The sequence below is a fragment of the Coregonus clupeaformis genome, chromosome 11, assembly GCF_020615455.1.
Source record: "Coregonus clupeaformis isolate EN_2021a chromosome 11, ASM2061545v1, whole genome shotgun sequence".
NCBI lineage: Eukaryota > Metazoa > Chordata > Actinopteri > Salmoniformes > Salmonidae > Coregonus > Coregonus clupeaformis.
The window spans coordinates 16,468,707-16,488,541 of record NC_059202.1 but is presented as its reverse complement, the minus strand read 5'-3'; the positions used below and the strand labels follow the sequence as shown (position 1 = coordinate 16,488,541).

The 19,835-nt window shown below is 44.6% G+C and overlaps 1 protein-coding gene across 4 annotated transcripts in view; it reads left to right on the top strand.

Annotated features, from left to right (window-relative positions):
• LOC121576625 (multiple C2 and transmembrane domain-containing protein 2) overlaps positions 1–19,835 on the top strand; it is a 46,239-nt gene that overhangs the window by 17,882 nt on the left and 8,522 nt on the right. For all 4 annotated transcript variants that reach the window (XM_041889921.2, XM_041889920.2, XM_041889922.2 and 1 more), the window contains 11 exons: positions 1,222–1,416; positions 2,237–2,367; positions 2,485–2,671; positions 2,850–2,943; positions 3,056–3,158; positions 3,258–3,360; positions 3,510–3,611; positions 3,748–3,822; positions 4,137–4,256; positions 16,242–16,361; positions 17,414–17,455. In XM_041889921.2, the coding sequence (XP_041745855.1) occupies positions 1,222–1,416; positions 2,237–2,367; positions 2,485–2,671; positions 2,850–2,943; positions 3,056–3,158; positions 3,258–3,360; positions 3,510–3,611; positions 3,748–3,822; positions 4,137–4,256; positions 16,242–16,361; positions 17,414–17,455 (1,272 nt within the window). The remainder of the gene's footprint in view (positions 1–1,221; positions 1,417–2,236; positions 2,368–2,484; positions 2,672–2,849; positions 2,944–3,055; positions 3,159–3,257; positions 3,361–3,509; positions 3,612–3,747; positions 3,823–4,136; positions 4,257–16,241; positions 16,362–17,413; positions 17,456–19,835) is intronic.

Genomic DNA, 19,835 nt, shown 5'->3' with positions numbered 1-19,835 from the left:
TCTGTAAAGAGGAGACGAGGGTTATTTATAGGGCCGAGCAGAGCTGTGCCGTGGTATTCCATGTTAATACAGGTCCCTGAGACGTACAGGCTTTGATCCCCAGCGGCCTGGGCCCTGGGTGGCGGTGTGTACAATGACCCTGGAGAGGAGGGGAGGGACGGGCTGGCAGGGGGGCCATAGCTGGGGCTTTGCTGTTTGAAGCCGTGAAGGCCAGGGCAGCAGAGGGAGACAGAGTATCAAAAAGGTCGGAGCAGATTACAGCCCTGCTCATTAATTACAGTCAGCCCCACACATCCCCTCTCTCTCTGCTGTTTGTTTTGAAAGAGATGGCCTATCACTGCACAGGCTCAACGGAACTTTGAACACATAGACGCGTATCAAGGCCTGTTTCTCCCACTCTGTAGAGCCTCAGTTCTATCTCTTTTTAAGCATTGTGATTTAAGGTGAAATTGGAGGCAGTTAAAGTGTTTTAGACTGACGCTTCTCTCATCATGGTGATTGTGGGTTTATTCTCACGCCTATTCAGTCGCAACATCTGCCACAGTTTAATCTCCTGATAGGCCAGTAGACAATCTCCTTTTGATGTTAAATAGATACTCCCCGTCTTCCCCTGTGGCCCAGAAGGACTGTTGGATTTGGGAGGGGCTGTCCTTGATGTTTCTGTGTTCTGACATCCTGGACATCTTGTTCCTCTCATACCCTTCTAGCTGATTTTAGAGATTTGATTGGACAATTGAGATTTGTTTGTGATTTAGTGAAGAATAGACCAATGTGTATGCTGTATATGTCTATATGTCATTGTCAGGCTGTATGTACATCCCTGCACAATTTGCTGATGAGAGGGTTGTGTGGTTGGTTTGCATCATTACTCACTGCGGCCTGCTGTCTCCTATGTAGTATGCCAAGTGTCCTGCCTCCCCACACTCTGTCTCTGGGTCTGTGATGAGTGGGACTGTCACAGCCAGGGACATCTGGCTGCTCTGCTCACTGACACCCCCCTCTCTCCATGAACCTCTCCTCTCCTCACTGGTGTGGCTCTGCTACATTCACTGGAGAAGGGCTAATGTGCTCAAACAGAAAGAGGCTGTAGCCCATGCAGTCCACAGATGTGATGAGGTGCCAGACTTGAGGCGCCGGTGAATAGAGTGGGGTAGCCACTCAGAGGGTTTTGTCATGGAGGGTGTCCTAATGCAGCTGTGCGTCCATGTTTGTGTCTCCCAGGGAGGCCAGAACCAGAAGGGGGACCAGCTCCAGGATAAGGCCCAGACCCAGCGCTCGGCTGAGGCCACCAAGAAGAGCCAGCTGTGGAGTGGAGTGTATGGTATCACCCTGTTAGAGGGACAGGACATGCCTGAATACGGCCAGGGGGACGTCTATGTGCGCTACAGACTGGGAGAGCAGAAGTACAAGAGCAAGGTGAGCGTCTTTCTCCATCTATTAGTCCTTTTGCCTCCTCACTTCCTATTTTCTCTTCCCTTCCCCTTTGCACATGCTCTCCACCCTCCTTTCTGCTGCTCATTTCTTCCCCCTCCCTTTTCTCTTTCTCTTTTCTCTCTCTCTCTCTCCATCTCTCTCTCTCTCTCTCTCCTTCTCTCTCTCTCTCTCTCTCCTTCTCTCTCTCTCTCTCTCTCTCTCTCTCTCTCTCTCTCTCCTTCTCGCTCTCTCTCCTTCTCTCTCTCTCCCTCCCTTTCTCTCAGCAGATGCCTGTCAGTGTTTTACCTCCACCTTGGCTCACTGGGGCATGGCAGAGCAGCTCATTAGACTAGGCATCTCTCTGCACCACGCTCTCCTTCAGGTGGAGGGCTTCACTATGCTTCACTTGATTTGCATACCCAGCATGCCCTGCTCATCTACCTCTACTTGTTGGCCTCCCCCCTGATGATTCTGCAGCACGCCAGTCTTGTGTTCTCATGTCATTTCTCTGTAAACCTCTCTGGTTTTGTTTCTGCTTGTTTGTTTGTTGAACAAAGCTAATTCTAATTGGATGCTGTCAGTATTTATAATCCCAGAGAGGAGGCTGAAGAGCGCTCACACAAAAAAACCCTTCTCTCCTTCCCTCTCCTCTCCCTCGTCCTGGTCACACTGAATGAAAACTTAATCCACCTGTCATGTAGTCTCCGCTCACTGTGACACTGCATTAAACCTGACACCGCTCTGCATCATGCCGTGTGTGTTCCAGTGCCCACCCACACTACAATACTGTATTAGCACTCTGCTCTTTTTCACTCTCCCTCAGAGCCTGTGCGTTCAGGCCAACCCTCGGTGGAGGGAGAAGTTTGACTTCAACAAGTATGAGGACTGGCTGGAGCCACTGCAGGTGGAGGTGTTTGCTAAGAGAGGCAGGAAGAGTGAGGTATCCTGGGGAATGTGAGTATGGCCTTGATTGTCTGATTGTTTGTTATCTTCTATGACAGTCATTGACTGTTCTTTAAAATGGACATTGTTCAGCCGTGATGTTGAAGGCTGATACCGTCTTGTGTGCAGGTTTGAGGTGGACCTGTCCAGGCTGCCAGTAAACACACAGCAGCTCTACACCCAAGTCCTGGACCCAGGCAAAGGCAGGCTGGTATTACTGGCCACCTTCAGCCCCTGCAGTGGGGTCTCCATATCAGACATTAACAAACCTCCCCTGGAACAGCCAGACGAGAGGGACCAAATCCTGGAGAAATATGTTAGTACCTTTAGGGACATATTACTACTTATTCATGCCACTTTTGACATTTTACATGCTTGAATTAGTAAGTGCTACAAGCAGACAAGTAAATACATTTCAAAAGCTATCTAGGATTACTAACTTGTGTTTATACATTTAACTAAGACTGTTTGTTTGTATCATTTTACCTTTGCAGAGTTTGAAGAACTCTCACATAAGTGTGAGGGAGGTTGGCTTCCTTCAAGTCAAGGTTGTCAATGCAACAGGTCTCACATCAACTGATCTCAATGGTGATATATCACTCCACTTTTAACCATTCCCCTTTGAACTGGTTACTTTCTATGGCTGAGTCCATCTACAATTGCACACACAGTGTAACACAGCTTTGTTCTTTCTTTGCAGGGAAAAGTGATCCATTCTGTGTACTGGAGCTGGGGAACAGCAGGCTACAGACTCAGACCCTCTACAAAACACTCAACCCTGAGTGGAACAAAGTCTTTACATTGTAGATATGTTTTTCCTTGGTCTTATAGTGTACTTTGTAAACATTAATGCAAATTAATGTATTCATTCAGATCTGGACTAACTGGTTATCTGTTGACAGCCCAATAAAGGACATCCATGATGTGTTGGAGCTGACAGTCTTTGATGAAGACGGAGATAAAGCCCCAGACTTTGTGGGCAGAGTGGCCATTCCACTACTCACTGTAAGTTGGGGATCCTTTGATTCATAATAGGCTTATAGTTTATTAATTGACATTGACAAGTTGTAAAACATGTCATGGGTCAGAGAGGAGCATCTTCAGTAAATAGTAATGTGGTGCTATTGATTGACGTGCATTTACTAACGCTACAGGTTGAGAATGAACAGCAGGTCACCCGAGGGTTGAAGAATGAGAACTTGGGGGGTCCAGCCAAAGGTACCATCTCATTGGTGATGGAGGTCCACTATAATCCAGTAAGAATTCACTGGCTGATTCTATCTTAGCTCATGCGCTTTGACAATTGACCCAATCATATTACTTACTGACTTTTTACTGATTTCCTTTTCATTCATTTTCATTGGATTTGACAATTTGAAATATCTTTCTCAGGTTAGAGCCGGCATCAGAACATTCAAACCAAAAGAGGAAAAAATCCTGAAGGACAACACAACATTTTCCAAAAAGGTTTGCCTTCGCAATGAATGTCAGGCCTATAGAATCTAAAATGAATGATTTATACACATAAAGCATGGTTGTTACAGTTTGTTGGATGAAGGAGTACTGGAACATGCTCCTTATATCACAGAAACTAAGCTTCCACAGGCAAGCAGCATATTAGCTTTGATTGGTCATAGTCTAACTATTTGGCTCAAGGCAACAAACCAGAAAAGCCACACAGCAGCAAATAAGGCCTTGAATAAACCTGAATTTGAATCATACACATAAAGCTTTTATCAAATCATGCTAACTGCCATTTTGTTTGAATTATTTCCCATTAGGTCCTTGCCCAGAATATCTACCGAGTTCGGAAAATCACCCTGGCAGTGCTGCATACGTTACAGTACATTAAAAGCTGTTTTCAGTGGGAGAGCACGCAGCGGAGTATAATAGCCTTCCTGGTAAGTCATTGCCCCATGTTAATGAACTAGTGCTAAGCCTTGGGCTGTGCAATTTGTGTATCCTATTTCACTGCAGCACTATTTTAACACTTTCTTCTGTTCATCTGCAATAGATGATAGACCAGTATGTTCAGGTATAGGCCTACTTAGATTCTTGTTACTGTTTCTCAGTCACATGCTCCCAAGAATTGACACGGCCAGTCTTTATTCTCCATTCTGAATTTGAAAGCTGTGCTATAACCTTTAATTCAAACCCCACTTGGCTTCCTTCAGAGTTCTTCTGGCACTAGGGCTTTATGTGAAGGCCTTGGGTCTGGCTGTTTGGTCATCTGACTTCTTAGCTAAGCCCTCTCCCCCTGGGGACGGTGTTCGGGGAATCACAGTCTCTGCTCCTCTGTGTGGAGGAGTAGTGACAGTTGGCCTGGGAGATTTGAACCTTGTTTAAATGTCTGTTTAGCTGTTTTAATGAGGCGTTGTGATCTAATACCCTAAGCTGAAATAATATTTATTTCACCCCGTGAATCCCCCACCTTAAAGCACATGTAATGTCATGAATAAACGCATCCTCTTGCAATAAAGCCCTGGCAGCGTCAAGTCAGGGTGAGGAAGCGGTCACAGACAGGGTGTGTGAAGATCCCTTTCTTCACAGCCTTCATTCCTCTCTATGTTCCGTCTCGGGGCGACGTGTATTTCATACCTGGTGTATTCTATAAGGCCTGCTCACTGATCCTCAGGTGGATATCCCCTCAGGCAATGGCCAGGCTCACGGTATCGGTATGGACACAGACAGACAAGAAGACAGACTGGCAGACAGGAAGCTAAAGTATGCAGGCAGATAGACAGAGACTGGGAGGGAGAAAGGCAGGTAGTCAGCGATGCAGGCAGGCAGGAGGGTAGGCGGGGTGACGGGTGACAGGTCAGCGGGATAGGTCCATCTCCTGGCCCCAACCTATAATTAGATGCTCTGCAGGCCACCAGGGTGTGTGGTGGCACACTCTAATCTTTCATTTCCACTTCCACTACACCTGCTGTTCAAGACCAGCCCATAAATAGGGAGATCAGAGGAGGGAAAAACAGGGATTACTCTCTGGCATACTGTGACCAGAAATATGTACTTTTTTTTTGGCGTGTATGTACCTAAAGATTAACACATTTAAATGTTTAGTTGATTTTGTGTAAGAGCTGAGTGCTCCTGTTGCAGGGACTGAAATGGTTTATTTGTGTTGTTCTAAAATGTGTTATCTTGATTGTGAGTAAGATGGACAGTTTGTGGACAGCACAGCGGTACCCATGCAGTTCTATTTAGAGACAGACACACTGCAATAGAGCAGTCTGGCTATCTGCAGTCCACTGAGCCCTATGCTTTCCTCTGGAATGAGGTGTGCTTCCCAAAGCGCTAGTGTCAAAGGTGTCTGCCGAGACTTGCCTGAGGAGAGAGTGAATCAGCCTGCTGATAAATAAGTAGTGTTATCACCCACTCACCAGCAGATAGAGAGTTAGACTGGAGAAAAGTTCTGATTTCTAATCAGGCATCGCATCCTCAACACCTCACTGCATGAAGAACAGCAACAATCATAACCTGAATATGGCCTTTGGAGCAACAGTCAAAGAGAACTATTGAGTAAAAACACAAACAGACAAAAGCCTTGCCATGTGAGACGAGAGTGCAGCCAAGGGGCCTTTACAGCCATTACAAGCCCAGTGGCGTACCACTACACACACTAGCACCCTGGCCCTCTGTGGGGTCAGCCACAGCACAGCCACACGATGGCCACTCCTCCTCCCATCATAATTTGCAATTCAATTTGTGTTTGGAGCTGTCTGAAGCAGCATGCCACCGTGTGCCTTAATGAAAGCAGCTACCTCTCCTATATTTATATCTTTAGGCACTGGTAATAAGGTAACTGATTCAGACACTGACAGATGGCCTCTGCTTGCCTCTAAGATGTGCATAATTAGAGGATTGTCTTCTCTTTTCTACAGCAGCACTCTGCTTCTGCTGCTTCTCAGAATATGCCGCTAGGAACGGCTGCAGTGTAGGCTTAGACTTTAATATACATTACAATACATTATTTATCAGCCAGACAGACCATTGCTGCCGTTTTACACCACATGCATCCTGTAATGCATTACCGCTGATGTGGTTTCATCCCTGGACTGTGGGATCTGCCACTAGTGCCTTACCAGAAAGCCTTAGCCACCAAGCCACTGTAAGTCCCGTAGGCTAATGCTCTGACCTGCTCACAACATGCAGTATACATTGTTGCTCAAAAGAAGCAGTCAATTCAGGGAATGTCGATCTTCGTGTGTGTATTATGAAATACCTTTTGGTATGTGTGAAGTATTTTTTGTTTGGATGAGAGATTTGTCTCACAAAAGGAACAGTGCAATCTAGTCTCCCATAAGCTGTATTGGCAATGTTTCAACCCTTAGGTCTGCATCAGGTCTGGTCCATGTTAACAGAGGGAATTATGGAGAATATAATTTAAAACAAAAACTTCTCAGGCACATAACTTTTCCCTTCAATTGGCCAGCAGCATTTCACCCTGCATCCCACTGCTGGCTTGCCTCTGGAGCTAAGCAGGGTTGGTCCCTGGATGGGAGACCAGATGCTGCTGGAAGTGGTGTTGGAGGGCCAGTAGGAGGCACACTTTCCTCTGGTCAAAAATAAATAAATAAAAAAGAATGTCTCAGGGCAGTGATTGGGAACGTTGCCCTGTGTAGGGTGCCGTCTTTTGGATGGGACGTTAAACGGGTGTCCTGACTCTCTGTGGTCACTAAAGATCCCATGGCACATATTGTAAGAGTAGGGGTGTTAATCCCAGTGTCCTGGCTAAATTCTCAGTCACTTACCTGGTAAAATAAAAATTCCCTCATGAGTGGCAATCAGAAAAGTATGTATTCTGAGTCGACTATTTAAATTGGGCATACAATGTACACTGTTTTGAAATCAAGATGGCTATTCAGGCATTCTGCTGCCATAGAGTATTATAATGTGAAGAGGAAGCCTGTTAAGAATGCAAACTTCTGCAGCACTGTCATTGTTTGCAGCGCTTGTGGTTACTGATTCTGATTGCGTAATCTCCTTTGTAAGTGGAGTCTATCCTATTTGAAGTTATACCTTGGATTTTCCACCCATAGGTTTCAGTTTCAAAATAGCAACTTTCTAATTAGGTAATGTTAAAATAATATTTTGCATGCATTTAAAAAAAACTCTGGCAAAGCCTCATAAATGTCATCATTAGTAAACAGAAATACAAACAGGAAATTTAGATTTTTGTCAGCGATTGTTTATGCTACTGTAATGAGCCTAGGACGTGCATTTTTCTAAAGTTTGACAATGGCCTGTTCCCTTCTTCTGTGCTTCTCCCTAAGACTGAGCTAGATGAATATGCCATACATCAGCAGCAACTGCAGAGAGAGGGGTCACCCAGAGTTCTTTCCTGTAGATATTTCCAGTGCCTGTAGATGGAGCTATAGCACTGCTGAACTATGTAGTGGAGAGCCTGATGGGAGATCACTCTTCTCCCAACTAGAGTTCTTCATGGAAAAAACTGTAAAAGTGAAAACCTCCATTCTTCGGATCCGCTGGACCAACAGAACAGAAGTTTCTCAAACATGCTAAATGAGCATGTATTAGCCAGCCAAATTAATCTGTTTCAGAAGTTTAGGCAGGTAGCTTAGTGGTTAAGTGTGCCAGCTTGTGCCAGTAACCGAAAGGTTGCTGGTTGTAATCCCCGAGCCGACTAGGTGAAAAAAAATCTGTCGACGTGTCCTTGAGCAAGGCACTTAATCCTAATTGCTCATGTAAGTCGCTCTGGATAAGAGCGTCTGCTAAAATCTTAAAGTTGAGAACAATTTTGATTTAGATTAAATGGATGGAGGTCCTCAAAAAAAGGAAAGGGAATATTTATACATGAAAGCTGATTTTGAGCTTTTCTGTCATTAGAGCGCTTTAAGTATTTAAGTAGAATTAATATTTTAACATATGAGGTGGTCTCGTCTGTCAGGAGTTCTGACTAGAAAGAAACCTGTATACCTTATGTGAGTATTTGAACAGTTTTCTTTTTGACACTGCCAGGTAGCAACTGGTTTAGACATCATTTGACAGCCTGTGAAATGCTGATTGCCTCACATCACAGACTGTAAAGATGGTATTTGATTAATGTTTGATGCGGTGGAGCTGAAAAACACTGTTGGCAGCTGCCACGGCTGCTTCTTTTGGCTGATAGAATCCTCGTCTCCCAGATGAGAGCAGGACAGGGTCAGATCTGGATCCAGTGGTCCTGAGGGACCACCTGTGAGGTGTCGCCGCACCCTGCCCGCCTGCCCCCCGGCCAGGCCCATTACCCAGAATACCAGGATGGCCAGGATCAAAGCCATAATCAGTGCTGTCATAATTATTCTAGTTAACACCGTCCCCAAAAATGACATGTTTGGTGAGCACTGATCTGCCTCGGTTTGGTTTACTGCGATGCAGTAATGCAGTATGTATGACCAGAAGAGTGTGAGAGGAGTGTACATGCCTGTGGAACCTCCTCTCGTTCCTTTCTCTGCATCTGTTTTCTTTCTGTTGAAAAGGTTGGAGGATTGTGTATGGCTTGGCTGGCTGGCCTTAAAGGAGTGGGTTCTTGCGTCTCGGGGGTTACACTCTTGAACTCTATGGCTGTGGGAGTTCTCACAGAGTTTGCAGTGGGAATATGACAGGGAGGGATAGGGAGACAGCCCTTCATGGTGATGTGTGTGTGCATGATTTTGAAAATAGTCTGAGATGTATTCCTTATTAAAGAATGGGATATCAGTATCCGCAATTATTGAGCGACGCCTCCCTATTTGAAATAGTCGGTACTGTTATTGAGTCGCCACAGTGGATGGCAGTGTCTCAGTTGACAGCTCTTAGGGCTAGCTGGTAACCGTAACCTTGAGACACGTCCTCTTATACAGAGAGCCTTTCTCTGGCAGACAGTTGTCCTCTCTCAGTTAGAGCGCTAAAATAACATATTTTCTGCAAAATAATAAACTTGTTATTTTCAAGTTTATTTTAATAATTAATTGTCTTTTATTGTATAATATATTCATTTTCATTTAAAATATAAAGCAGCATGAAATTATAATTTCAGAGGATAAACAAGCCAGATGATGTTGCTATGAATAACACTGCAGCCCTCTGTGTTGGTGCATCCGCCGTGGTGCTTTGTCTGTCCCTCCGTAGCGGTTTAATATTGTGCTTATTTTGGTCCCAGATGAAGTGTGCCGTATCGTAATGACTGCCTCTAACACGCTCACCACCTCCCCAGTCACAGAGGACACCTCTCCCCAGAGCCTGTGACCTGACCGCCTCTGTGTGTGGCTGTAACGGGGAAGGCCTCGGCCCGTGTGCGCTAACATGTCTGTGAGCCGAGCTGACAGGGAGGGAAGGGAGAGAGAGAGTTCATGCCACTCCCTCCCTCCCCACCTCCTCGGGGGAAAAGGCTTGCATGGAGGATCTGTCACCCAGGAGGTCGCTCAGTGTTAACACTCCCGACACGGATTAAACACTTGTGGCCAGCGCCGGAGCTTGGGGTCGGAGTGGTCACCACTGACAGGCACCACGGGGCCCCTACTGACCGCCCTGGTCCAACCCTGGTCCAGCCCCGCTCCACCCTGACTCCAGACCTGCTTCAGCATTGGCATGTGTCAGACAGGCAGGGAGACAACGGCCAGCACCGGTCTTGCAATGAAATGCTAATGCCCTGCCTCGCGCTGCTGATCTTCTCTTGTCTTCCCTTCCCTTTGATAAGGAGCCCACTATTGCTATACTGCACTAGTACTGGCATCCTTACAAGCAGCCACTGAATTTTCTTAACATTCCTTGAGTTGTAAGCCTTCAATATCCTTATTTATGAATCATTACTGAATTAAACTAAATTAGATTCATATGTGAAATTAATTTCCAGATTCATTGTTAGAATTTGATTAAATTGATGGAGTTTACATTGAAATGTATTGCTTTGTTTTCATGGCATACTTAAAAGCCATTGCAGTAAGTAAAACTCATATTGTTTTATTCTTTTAGATATGGCTTGGATGATCAGAAACTTGTCTATACCAATGGTTTATTTGTGTGTACTGTGTATACATTCTTTAGTGGAGTCTGAGTTGCTACAGATGATACAGTCATGCTCAAGAGGGAGATGAGAGTTCCCCTTTATCGCTCTCAGTAGAATCTCTCTCTTTTCTCTCTCTCTCTCTCCCTAGTCAATAAGACTTCAGCTGAGCATATGTGAAATATTTATTTAGCGTTAGCTCTGAGCACCATGGCTGCCCACACACTCTACCTGCCCTGCAGAGAAATCTCATCTGTGCTTCCTCTCTGCCTCTGACACCCCCTGAAAGCCTGTCCCTGTATTGGCCCGAGCTCACCACAAATTACATGTCTAATTTCTCTGCGTTTACAGCTGCTTTAAAGCCTGCGTCCCCAACATTAGCCCTCAGCCAGACTCTCTGTTCCAGCCTGGCTGTAAAAAAGGCCTGCGTGAGCCGAGCTGCCACTGGGGCCTTTGATTCATTATTAATCTCTTTTTTTTTTCATTTTAATTTGAGGAAGCAATGCAGATTACTCCCACTGCCCTTGATTTCACCCAGAAAAAGTACATCTATATCAGAGTGACGATTATGCAAGGTTTTTACCCCTCTTTACATTACTTTATTTTGTTCTGCCCCTAGCGTGTGCACACATACACACACACACACACACACACACACACACACACACACACACACACACACACACACAGAGAGAGAGAAAGAGAGAGACATATACCCCTGGAGCCTGTAGTCAGCCTTGTTTAACTTATTCAGCTATGTTCATGTAATCTGGCATCCATCCACAGCCCCACTGACTGACCCCCATAATGCTAGTTGGCTCTCTCCTCTCTCTGCTCTGTTTTTCTCTTAGCTTACAGTAGCTTTCCAAGCTCAACCAAAGATAGACACAGAAGAGATAAGAATTGCCCCTTTTTATAGATATTCTATAGTTACAGTATTGCTTAGTAGTATTGTATTTGTAATTACTGTGTCCTCTTTAATGCATGCTTAATGTCAGGGTAATAATGAGTGATACACTATTGGTAATAATTGCTATAATTGTAGGATTAAATACATTCAATGATATGATTCTCCATAACATCACATTTCATTAGTTTGGAACATACAGTATATGTTTACATGGAGCTGTATATAAACTCAGCAAAAAAAGAAACGTCCTCTCACTGTCAACTGTGTTTATTTTCAGCAAACTTAACATGTGTAAATATTTGTATGAACATAACAAGATTCAACAACTGAGACATAAACTGAACAAGTTCCACAGACATGTGACTAACAGAAATGGAATAATGTGTCCCTGAACAAAGGGGGGGTCAAAATCAAAAGTAACAGTCAGTATCTGGTGTGGCCACCAGCTGCATTAAGTACTGCAGGCCATCATTGTAAATAAGAATTTGTTCTTAACTGACTTGCCTAGTTAAATAAAGGTAAAATAAAATAAAATACATCTCCTCCTCATGGACTGCACCAGATTTGCCAGTTCTTGCTGTGAGATGTTACCCCACTCTTCCACCAAGGCACCTGCAAGTTCCCGGACATTTCTGGGGGGAATGGCCCTAGCCCTCACCCTCCGATCCAACAGGTCCCAGACGTGCTCAATGGGATTGAGATCCAGGCTCTTCGCTGGCCATGGCAGAACACTGACATTCCTGTCTTGCAGGAAATCACGCACAGAACGAGCAGAATGGCTGGTGCCATTGTCATACTGGAGGGTCATGTCAGGATGAGCCTGCAGGAAGGGTACCACATGAGGGAGGAGGATGTCTTCCTTGTAACACACAGCGTTAAGATTGCCTGCAATGACAACAAGCTCAGTCCGATGATGTTGTGACACACCACCCCAGACCATGATGGATCCTCCACCTCCAAATCGATCCCGCTCCAGAGTACAGGCCTCGATGTAACGCTCATTCCTTCGACGATAAACACAAATCCAACGATCACCCCCGGTGAGACAAAACTGCGACTCGTCAGTGAAGAGCACTTTTTGCCAGTCCTGTCTGGTCCAGTGACGGTGGGTTTGTGCCCATAGGCGACGTTGTTGCCGGTGATGTCTGGTGAGGACCTGCCTTACAACAGGCAGGTCCTCACCAGCATATTGCGGACAGTCTGAGCACTGATGGAGGGATTGTACGTTCCTGGTGTAACTCGGGCAGTTGTTGTTGCCATCCTGTACCTGTCCCGCAGGTGTGATGTTCGGATGTACCGATCCAGTGCAGGTGTTGTTACACGTGGTCTGCCACTGCGAGGACAATCAGCTGTCCTTCCTGTCTCCCTGTAGCGCTGTCTTAGGCGTCTCAAAGTACGGACATTGTAATTTATTGCCCTGGCCACATCTGCAGTCCTCATGCCTCCTTGCAGGGACCCTGGGCATCTTTCTTTTGGTGTTTTTCAGAGTCAGTAGAAAGGCCTCTTTAGTGTCCTAAGTTTTCATAACTGTGACCTTAATTGCCTACCGTCTGTAAGCTGTTAGTGTATTAACGACCGTTCCACAGGTGCATGTTCATTAATTGTTTATGGTTCATTGAACAAGCATGGGAAACAGTGTTTAAACCCTTCACAATGAAGATCTGTGAAGTTATTTGGATTTTTACGAATTATCTTTGAAAGACAGGGTCCTGAAAAGGGACCTTTCTTTTTTTGCTGAGTTTATGTGCAGAGTTTGGCAGCCCTCCTGTCTAGTGTTTAGTCTGTCAGTCAGTCAGTCGTCTGGTTGGTAGACTGGGCCCTCTCTCTCCCATTAATCAATTTGCAGGATGGTAGAAACTGTTGTAGAGGGCGTCTTTGTCCTTTTGTTCCTACTGCGGTCGCCTCTCCCCCTCCTGGGAGAGTGTGGGTGGTGTGAGCTGCCATGCTTGCTCAGCTTTAAGAGTTATTTTATTCACACTTTTAATCGCTGAGTGCTTTATTATTAGGTACTGGATTCTGCCGGCCAGGGGATCTGCATGAGAAGGCGCAGAATGCATTTACTGGAATCATATTAATGGCACTATAAAACAAATCTGTCAGCCTGTTGTTAACCCCGCTGGCAGAGTGGCGTTGCCCAGGGTCGGCCTTTCTCCAGGCTCTTACAGGTGGCTAAGGAGAGTGCATCTCCATCACCTACTCCACCGCACGCTAATATTTTGTATTAATTCATTATTAGACACCCCATGCATAATCATGTAGGCATTTTTCAGTAAAATGGTGTTTGTCAAGGGAGGTTTCCTACATTAAAGACACTCCTCCCAGACACACTTGTTCAATTACAAGTCGTTCATTATCCAATTCTGCTGTGTGTAAACGTACCGTTCAGGAAGATCATTAATTATTAGCTCCACTGCTTTTTGTTTGTTGCTTTCTGTCCTTTTTAGTGAAATAAATGACTGCTTTACCACCAATGTAACATATTAGTGTTGTAGTGTTTTTGGACTTTAAGGTTCCCGTTGTCATGTGGAATTTGTAGTGGGATAAAAAAAAACGGCAGGACGGCTCTCCAGACTGAAATGAAATGGAGCCTAACTTTGAGGCCCATTAAAAGGTGGATTATTTTCAATATAAATGTACACTTAAGCTTGACAGGTTGCGCTTTGTCCACCCAGTCCTTTAATCACTCACGCTTGGCGCTAATAAAACATAAACCACTTAGCGACGAATTAGTTCTGTCTCCATTTCACAGAAGCAGCAGAGAATGTGAGGAGACGGGGGAAAGGTATACCTTTGACTCTGCTCATTAATGAGGGATATCTAATGGCGAAAACGCAGCTCAGTGAGCCTGAGTGAAGGAATTTGAGCGGCTTTCCCAGATGCTCACAGTAACATTTTTATTTGTGTTTTTAAAAAAGCATGTAAGGGAGGAATTGAGGAGATATTTCTGACAGTTTTGGTTTATACCCTCATTTAGGCGCCCAGTTTTTAGACACAAGGCGTTGTATTTCTCTAGCCTTTTATCTTGTCCACCAAGCCAGCGCGTGGTGAGCAGAAATGTGCATTAGTGGGCGATTATGAATACCTGTGACAGATTCTCTCTACCGACTCACTGGGAGGAAATGAATTGGCTCCCTCTGTTGACTCGCACAGGAAGACAGAGACCAGGCAATTAGACTTTAGTGGTTAATGTAGCAGCTTTTGCAGGGAGGGCAAGGGGGTTCAACATTCCTGCTGGGCTCATCTCTGTTTTTTTTTTTTTTAGGGAATGCTTTTGATATGACAAGCTACCTGTCCACCAGCCTGCTGAATTCCTCTGGGGTGAAAATAGTGTCGCTTTAGAATAGCCTCATGTGAATAGAGGTGACAACATATGCAAAAAACTAAAGCAGACATGCTGAAGCTACCTCCACACATCATGCAAATTCATTGTTTACCTTTAGGTTTTCCCACCAGCGTTAGTTGTGGATGCATAATTCAAATAATTTGTTACGGAGAAATTTCAGTAACATATTGTTCAAATTGCGTCCTCACATCTTGGTCATCCCACGGTGTTGTTCCTACACTTCTCATTACACTGATATTATTGAACGATAGTCAACCTATGTGATGGGGAAGCCTAGGGCTGTGTGGGACTAGTGTTTGGAGCATTACTCATGGTTCACATTTCCCTGGTGGCAGTTTGAATCCATTGAACCCAGGCCTGGCGTGGCAGTAGGTAGACTGCCCCAGAGCCAGTAGAGCTGGAAACAGGCTGATATGACAGGACCAGTCTGCTGTTTACAAGGCTCAAATGGAGGCCTGAAGGCCCCAGCGGTTCACATCCTGTCTCAGGCCTAAGTCAAACATATTGTTTCTACTGTAACAAGCCCCCAGCAGTCCACATTCAAACTACACAGCATGCTATTGTAGTGAGCTAGTGTAGTGTACTGAGAAACTATCCCACTCCTCATTCCATTGGGTGTTGTAGGTTACTAGGTTTGTTTTCTACTAGCCTTATGGTTAAGTTCCTCCTCTCATGAAAACAAAGTTGAAGAAAGATAGGAGTTTTTGTACCTTTCAAAGAGTAAATCATATTTTATGATATAGAATGGAGTACTTTTATCCATTAAAAAAGAAAATGGCCTCCTCAGAAATGGGTAAAATGAATGTCTATGCAGAGTGTTTCACAGTAATAGATTTAAAATAATTCAAACTTTGAAGACTTCATTTCTTCACTGTCAACTTGTTGGTGTGCTCCTCCTCACACATAGTGGATCATTTAATCTAGAGCCAAACTCATTAGGCTGTCACTAAATGGGTTTAAATGCAGCGGTCCAATTAGTGCTCTGCTGTGAAGTACAGTGGGTGTTGTGTGCTGTGCTTACCGCCGCTTCTTTACAGAATTATGAGGGATTACTCATTCAGTGTGATCCATCTTATTTCTACCAGGGGTCTTGGCTTTTCTCACTATCATCACTGTGGAGGGGTAAACGTTGCAAATGCTTCTCCAGTTGCCATATGTGCCTAGTCACAGTCAGTCAGACAGCCCAAATTCTTCCCAGTCTAAGAGGGTTTGATATGCTGTATAAAAGACAGGATTCCATGCCTACCCTTGTCAGACTTTCTGTTCTGCAGAAAGGCACACTGCCAACACTGTTATCGCTGTAAATGAATGGGATTTTGGAGTATAAAAAATTATCCCCAAATGTCTTACCTCCCAGCCACTAAGTGGGGAAACTGATGCTGGTTGGTGTAGTGGCGTAGCTTTGCAGTCTGCTGTGCTGTTCATGGGGCTTGGGCGGTAGGTAAACCCATTATGTTTATTTGGAGAGGTGCATGCTGGGATGTGTGAGGTGAGCAGGAAGCAGGACATTGTGTCTGGGCTTGGGTTCTAGCCCATGTTGTATGACGGCGATGCCACCCGTCGTGCTGTATCCGTGCTGTTCGTGAGACTCACACACCACTCTCTCCCACCCTATGCCTCTCCCTGACCTCCCCCTGTCCTTCCAGACCTTCATGGTGATGGTGTGGACCTGGGAGCTCTTCATGATGCCCCTCTTCCTGCTGCTGCTTATCGGCTGGAACTACTTCCAGGTGACCACGGAGAGGGTCAGCAGCAATCAGGACCTGGTGAGTGTTTCCTCCTACTGTACTGTACTCCATACAGCTCTGCTCTATACTACACACATGTCACGGCAGCTCTTCATGTCCCCCTCGCCCACTCACTGGTCAGAAGCATACAGAGCAGAGCAGCCTCTGTCTCTCTCAGAACCCAGGACATAGACTGGCACTCCCACTAGAATTTGGCTGTGTTGAACTGCCCATAATGCCCTATAATAGTGAATGAAGAGTATGCCGTTAACATAATTTTTGTAAAATATTAGCAAAATGCATTTTTCATTTATTTACTATGTTGAGGCATATGCAGTATTATTTGAGCATACAACATTGTATTGATGCTGTGGTGATACTGTTGTAGACACAGTGTATTGATTACATTCTCAAGATGGTACGGCTATCTCCTCTGTATCAAAGTCTAGGTTATGGAAATCAAGTCTCCCCTAGCCATGTCTGTAAAGGTTAATGCAGTTCCCACTTCTCAATGCCCCCCAATTTCACTGTGTTGTAAGCCGTCTTGACGGCCAGGGCCCTGGCCTTCAAACATCCACTCCCTGCAGCAACATCCCCAACACCAGCCCACTGGTTGTGTTTGTGGCTGCTGGCAAAGATGCAGTCCCTGGGCAATGTTAAAGACGGGTTCACCCTCATATCCAGTGTGGAACCTCTGTCACCTCTCTGTGACCCTGTGCCCGGCAGTAACACAGCCCTGTTCCCAGGCAATGTCACAGTGTGCACCATGCAGGCATCAGGTTTGAGTTGATGTAAAGTAAACTAGGCAACGGCATCCAAATTAAATGTTTTTTTTCCTCTTTCTGTTTTTCTGTTGTGAAGAAATTAGATTGCTTTGCTGTGACAGTGCTCTTGTGAGGAAGGCCCTCTTTCACCTCTCCTTTTGTGTGAGGTCACCCCTGTGATGCAGTCTCTATGAAACAGGCCTCTCCCAATAGGGGTAAATGTACAAGAGCAGAATTTCATTACTAGATGTTTGTTAAAAATGCTCCAGTGCCCGCGTGTCCCTGTCCATTTGAAAACACACTCTACCCCTCTCCTTTCTCTTGTAGGCGAACATGAACATGACCGACGATGAGGAGGAAGATGAGAAGGTATTTTATTTTATTTATTTCTAACTATTTTAATAGTCTAATATTCTGTATGCCAGTTATACAAGTTCTAGTTGAGACTTTTGCATAGTTCCACTGGAAATGGTCTCTCAGAAGCTTGTCTTCACCCAAGAAGAGAACATTTCATGCATTCAAAATTAGGACAGAATGTAGGAAACAGTAATGCCATGTGAACTAACACGTCTCCTTCAGCACTTTCATTCTATTCCATTGGGTATTCAGTATCACTACAAATGTGCTCTGCCGCAGTATCCCAGTCCTTTGAAATTCAAAATCTACGTTAAACTTCATCATTAATTGAAGTGCATCATTAATTGAAGTTTGTGAGTGAAGATTTATTCACCAGACTTTTCTAAATGGGATTGTTACTATGGGATTGACCTTTTCCCTACCATAACAAATTAGGCTAAGCGCAATGGTACAGCAGTATACATATTTACAGATCTCTGTATGTATTCTATAAAGATTATCACTCACTTAAACAATTGGACCTCTGTATTCATAATGATGCCATATTTATAATTGTTCATCTGAATGTGATTTTATCTCTTGACACTCAATACCGTGTAGCTCAGTTGGTAGAGCATGGCGCTTGCAATGCCAGGGTTGTTGGTTCAATTCCCACGGGGGCCAGTATGAAAAATGTATGCACTCACTAACTTTAAGTCGCTCTGGATAAGAGCGTCTGCTAAATGACTAAAATGTAAATACCAAAACAATTATTTTAATGCCCACCCACACCAAAAGGAGAAGACAAAAGTGTCATGGTCTATATTCCTTATTCCTCCTATCTAGACATTTTCCTTCGTTTTAGTCAGGAGAGCGAAGAGTTAATGGGATGTGCATTATTGCTTTATGGTGGGAAGTGTGGATCTGCTGCAAAGCCTCCAAGCAATGATCCCTCTGCAGTGCGTCTAGGCCCAGGAATCATATCCATAATATGCTCAATATATTATGTTGTGATGACCAGGGGCTAACTTCATATGGAGAGGAACACCCCACTAAAAAACAGGCCCGTCCTCCAAATCCTGTCTGAAAGCAAAGGCTAATTCATGGATGAAACTCTCATGATATGTGTGCATACACATAATGCAGCGTACGCTTAGCTGCACTGCATTTGTAATAAGAGCTTAGAAGAGACAATCCTGCGGCCAAACATATAGCAATGATATGACAATTATGTGTTTGTATGAATAGTGAATGAGGATGTGCTGCTTTCATGGTGTGGCTTTTAATAATGATACTACTGAAATAGGATCATTAGAAGCAGATCTCTAACATCTCAATGATTTGGCAGTTTTTGGTTTCCTTTCACGTTTGTTTTTTCTTTTAGATTAAAAAAGAAAAAACGATTTTCAAAAAGCAGGAAGGAGATTTTTCAAAATACATATCCATGTGTTGCGGAGCTCAGTAATAGTTTAAACCAAATAATTCCTGTTCCCTGAAGTCCTCTCTGGAAGGTTTAACGTGAGCCAGCTAAGCCCATTCACACTCTCTTCTTTCATTTACTAATTAAGCAGTTGCCTGTGTTTGTTTTAAGCTGTCAGCTTTAATTTAAAGTGGCTTATTTGAAAGTCGTGTTATGGTTTTGCTGTCACTTAAATGTGATATCATGCAGGCAGATCAAGCAGCGTAGCTTTACACTTCATATCAAAGTCTTCTTTCAAACTATTTGGGGTTAAAGAGTGATCAGTGTTAAAAATGTGATGACTTTGAAGGTACTACTTTTTTCCCTAGTCCTTTTGCAAAGATGTCAACTATCCCCTCTGAGAAGATTACCATTAACACTCAAATATGTGTTTCCCCTGTTTTCCCCTGGAGGAAAGAAATATGTAAACCTCCACTAGAGCACTAGGAATGTGAAGGCATGACGTTAAGGAGAGACGAAAGGCCCGGCTACGTTACAGCAGGATAATACACAACAGATCTCTCTCTCTCTGTGAACAAATCTGTCCTCAGGGAAAGAGACGGCTTACAAATTATGTGTGGCCAAAGTGACTTCCCTTTGGCCTTAGGTATCAATTGTGCAGATAGACAATATTTAATCATAACATCAAAAATACAAAGCAAAACAAGCCCATAGATCTCCATCATAATGAACAGAGAAGATAAAACAGGTCTCCTATGGCCTCTGGCTGGTATGGCTGGTCTGGGGGAGGGAGAGGGGAAGCGTTGCTCCTCAAGCACTGTCCAGGGGAGCAGGGGGTTGGGTAGGGGGGTTGACGGGGCAGACTGAGCTGGAGGGGTGCTTTCTCTTACCCCCTCAGACCATAGTCACCACTGGGTCACCTTCAGCACACCGGTCAGACAGACTGCTGATGTCATAATCAGTTATGGGCATTATGGTAGGTATGTACCCTCT